Genomic DNA, 4,051 nt, shown 5'->3' with positions numbered 1-4,051 from the left:
AGTACATGAATATTGGGCTGACTGTGTTTCTGCCCGTATGGAAAAGAAATAGGAAAAACTTATAAAAGACTTGCATCAGATGTGGCCTGCTGCATATAGTGAATCATATCAGGCTTACATGATTTACTCATGAAAGTGGCCACTTTCTCATTACTTTCACATGTTGTTTTACTAAGTATCCAAAACATACAAGTTTCATTTATATGATTTTCTAGGGATATTATTTCTGTTTTCACTCTTGTGTGCTGTTCATACAAGTTTTCTTTAGCATTCTGCAGGGAGCGTGAGCTAGTGCATGAGGTTGAGAAATACTTTATTATAAGTTTTTAAAAGTTTTCAATTGTGTAACAAAAAATATACAAATACCAATTTAATAATTGTTTAAGTATTATTAAATAGCACAAGATACAATAGTAGGAATATGTTTGTTTGATATTTAGCAGAACAGTGTCCAAGATGTTTACTGATATACTTTTTTGCATTTGAAAATCACCGTTGGACTGAGTTTAACTGCATTAGAAGAAATGCTGATAGTTATTTTTTAGCCATTATTATAGTGTTTAAGTGTTCTACTATAAATCTCAAGTTCAAGGACGATAAAACATTAGCAAAATTTAAAATAGTAAGCTACCACAAAATTTATATATATTTTTATTTTGTTAGATTTCAAATCTTTTTCAGTGGATGAACAATTAGTATTGCTCACTCAGAAAAAATGAAGTCATCTGTAGTGCTTTGTACTCACAATGATTAAGTCGTCCTAATTTAGTCATCTTAAGTAAGCGTTGTTAGTGTTTCTTTATTTTTCTAGGAAATGCGTTTGCATACGTGTTTTTAAGCTCAGAGAACTAGTTCGATTTTACAGTGCAGATGTGATATTTAAGAGTACACTGATAAGCATGAAGCATTTAAATGCACAGACCACATAGATTCAATGCTTAAGATTTTAATGATGAAGAAGATGAGAAACAACAATTCATTCTGGGAAACAAAGTTTTGCTAAAAGCATTCGTTCAAGTACACATGCAATTTGCTCCTGTTAAAAGAGCAACTCCAGCTTATGTCACTTGTCGCTTCATTCCTTATGCAGCATTATAGTAAAAGAAAAGAAGTAAATCAAATCAGATATATATTCGAGTATTTGCTCTGTCGTCAGGTAGGCCACGCCTTCACGAGAGCCCAGGAATCAGCAGATGGCCCTGACACAAATAAATGGGAATTGGCTGTCACATCTCCCATCATTCCAACACTTGCTTCCTGTAAGTACATAAAATCAGCATGAACTGAAATCACAATCACATGGAGAAATGATTCCTGATCTAAATATGTTGTTCTGTATAACAACAGCACCTGACACATGCATGTGTTTAGTATTGCATCAAAACACTATGTAAATAATTAATATGATAGAAAAATGTAAATTTTTTCACTCATCACTGTTTGTCACATTAAATGCATAAAGATTATTTGGGGGATTCTGGCTAGTGTTTCCTTTTTTCTGTAACATTTATAGTGCTCTTACATTGTACTTTTTTCACAGAAGGTTTACCTGAAAAATTCACCATTAAGCAATGCTCGTTTCCCCCAGCGTTGTTAGGTTCTCCGTGACACCATTGTGTAAATGTGAAATAGGTTCCATCGATCCAAAACCAGTAATTCTCCTAGAAAACAGAAAAACGTAGGCAAGAATTTGTTTGCAAATAAGCTACAGTTCAAGTTCTAAATGTGCATGTAGATACAATAATATGAAGAAGGAATTTTAAAGTCTTGAATAATCAGATCCCATCTTAAAGACCTCCATATCTACTGCAGATGGGAACTAATCCCTGAGCCTGCCTCAGGTTTCTTCCTGTTAAACATAGTTTTTCTTTCCCACTGTCACCAAGTGCTTGCTAATGGGGGAGGGTCATCTGAATAATGATAAGTGATCTACCTGTTGACCATCTGAGCCACCAATCCATGTTAGTCCACTTTCACGAGAGGCACTAGATATGACGGCTCGAATGAACTGGTACTCGTCGTAGCTCTTTACAGATGCCAGGTTTGCATTCAAGGACTGGCAGATTCGCTACAACGGAAATCAACAGACTGAGTTCATAGAAATGACAACGTAAACAGAAAGATTTCACAAAGGATAAATGATAAATTCACATCACTGCTTTTACCTCCGCCTGAGCCCAAGTCGTTTGATGGTTATTGTAGAGAAAGCATCGATTCCCATACTGAGTCCAGCCGCTTGGACAAGATGCTGCTCTCTTCTCAACGTGATGTTCTCCTGAAGACAATCAAAGAATATTGAGCTACTTTACTGTGTCGGAAAAAGGTTTAAAATATAAATTCTTACTCGATGTACTCGTCCATCATCCATGAAAACAAATTCATGAAAACTGACACAGGAAAGCTGAAACTGATGATAAAAATGTGATTAGTTTTGGTGAAAAGTCCACTGACCTGCTGAAATGAATGCCTCTGTCCCATTACGGGCCATTTCATCTGGAAGTGCTAGACAAATTACAACAGCAAATGTTGATTTTCATCATAATTTTCAGTTCAATATATTCATGCATAAGATGTATAGATGATGCTCAGTATACTGGAACACTCACCAGCAGCAGTGCCCAGAGCCACCATTGCACAGAGAAGTGTAGACGCAGTCAGCAGCTTCATGGTGATGTTTAGTATCTCTGTACAAATCAGGAAATTCAAAGTAGGTCGTTTATTAAAGAAAAGACAATAATCTGACACTTTCCAGCAAGCATTTGATATAATACCTTATCGTCCTTGTTATCAGTATCAGCTTGTAACTTCAGCCTTCGAGTGTGGAGGTGCTGATCAAACCCAACACCAGCACTTATATACTGTTTCTGTAGCTTCACTCAAACCAAGAACAAACAGACCAAAAACACACTGATATTTATTTTAGCTCCATGCTTGCTTGCATTTCGCTGTTTTTTACCTCCACCCAGATAAACTTTCACTGCTGTTTAATTTGTCATATTGACTGATGGTCAACAAAGAGATACATAACCTCATCTTTGTGTCACACTGTTGTTTTGCATGGTGAATGTAGCTGTCTTTTACTCATCATTATCCACACTAGATGAAATAAAACATGTTTCTTTTTTCTTCCCAGTAATGACTGGGGACACCCCTGAAATTGAGGAGCAACCTGAACAGTGATTTGGTGAACAGCCAATTGGAAAATGAGACAGAAAAGGACAGTTTAGAATGACTTCCATGTAAAATAAAAGTCATTAGATTATCTATTAGTACTCCAACTATATACATTTCAAGTGTACAATAGGCCTAAAGCCCAACAATTCTACAAAAAGAAAAGAAAAGGAAATAAAATGGTCTCTCAAACACAAAACCCAAGTCCTAACTCAAGCATGGAGCTTTAAACAGCAGCCCAGAGGAAACCAAAAACCTCTGTAAAACAGCGACAGAAGCATCTTTGTGCTTCTTGGTTTCATTAAGTACCTCCAGATTATGGCAAATGTCATCTTGATGATTTTCAAACTCAATATTGCCAAATAAAAACCAAAAGGATATGGTTCAGTTGGACAACACACACACTTTTTGGCTACTTTCAGAGTATCAGTCAGTGACATGCAGTAAACGGTGTGGGCTACAGTGTTGAAGACACAGCCACTGTGCATGATGCAGGCTCTCAGGTGAGCTATTAAAAACGTTAGCTTCTTATAGTTAGTAAAGCATATGCTTTTGAAATAAGTGTTTCCTAGCTTTAGTGGTTTTCTGCGCTACTGAGCCACGTGTTTTCATTTAGTAGTCTTAGGCTGCGTTCACACTGCAGGCAAAAGCCCATCAAATCCAACTTTTCTGACCCTATGTGACCCATATCGATCCTGGTGTGACAGTGTGAACGGCACAAATCCGATATTTTCAAATCCGATCTGGGTCACTTTCGTATGTGGTGCTGAATGTAAATAACAAAATAACTTTATAACTTAAAGCTAAATTGGGAAACGTGAAGTCCGAAACAAGACTTTATATTAAGACCATCAGTCAAACAATACTGTTGCTCTGGGTC

General features: G+C 36.6%; 1 protein-coding gene across 1 annotated transcript; it reads right to left on the bottom strand.

Moving 5' to 3' along the window:
• Positions 1-930: 930 nt before the first annotated feature.
• On the bottom strand, positions 931-2,680 carry LOC148103109 (ladderlectin-like). The gene is made up of 6 exons (XM_087838664.1): positions 2,607-2,680; positions 2,452-2,502; positions 2,166-2,275; positions 1,934-2,068; positions 1,550-1,661; positions 931-1,257 (listed from the first exon to the last, which is right to left on the bottom strand). The coding sequence occupies exons 1-6, from the start codon at positions 2,665-2,667 to the stop codon at positions 1,187-1,189; spliced, it is 540 nt and encodes a 179-aa protein (XP_087694790.1). The 5' UTR covers positions 2,668-2,680; the 3' UTR covers positions 931-1,186.
• Between the last annotated feature and the right edge of the window lie 1,371 nt (positions 2,681-4,051).

This window comes from Neolamprologus brichardi, chromosome 3 (assembly GCF_056152115.1).
Source record: "Neolamprologus brichardi isolate AB-2024 chromosome 3, ASM5615211v1, whole genome shotgun sequence".
Taxonomy (NCBI): domain Eukaryota; kingdom Metazoa; phylum Chordata; class Actinopteri; order Cichliformes; family Cichlidae; genus Neolamprologus; species Neolamprologus brichardi.
The sequence above is the reverse complement of the archived record's forward strand: the minus strand, read 5'-3'. Positions and strand labels throughout refer to the sequence as shown.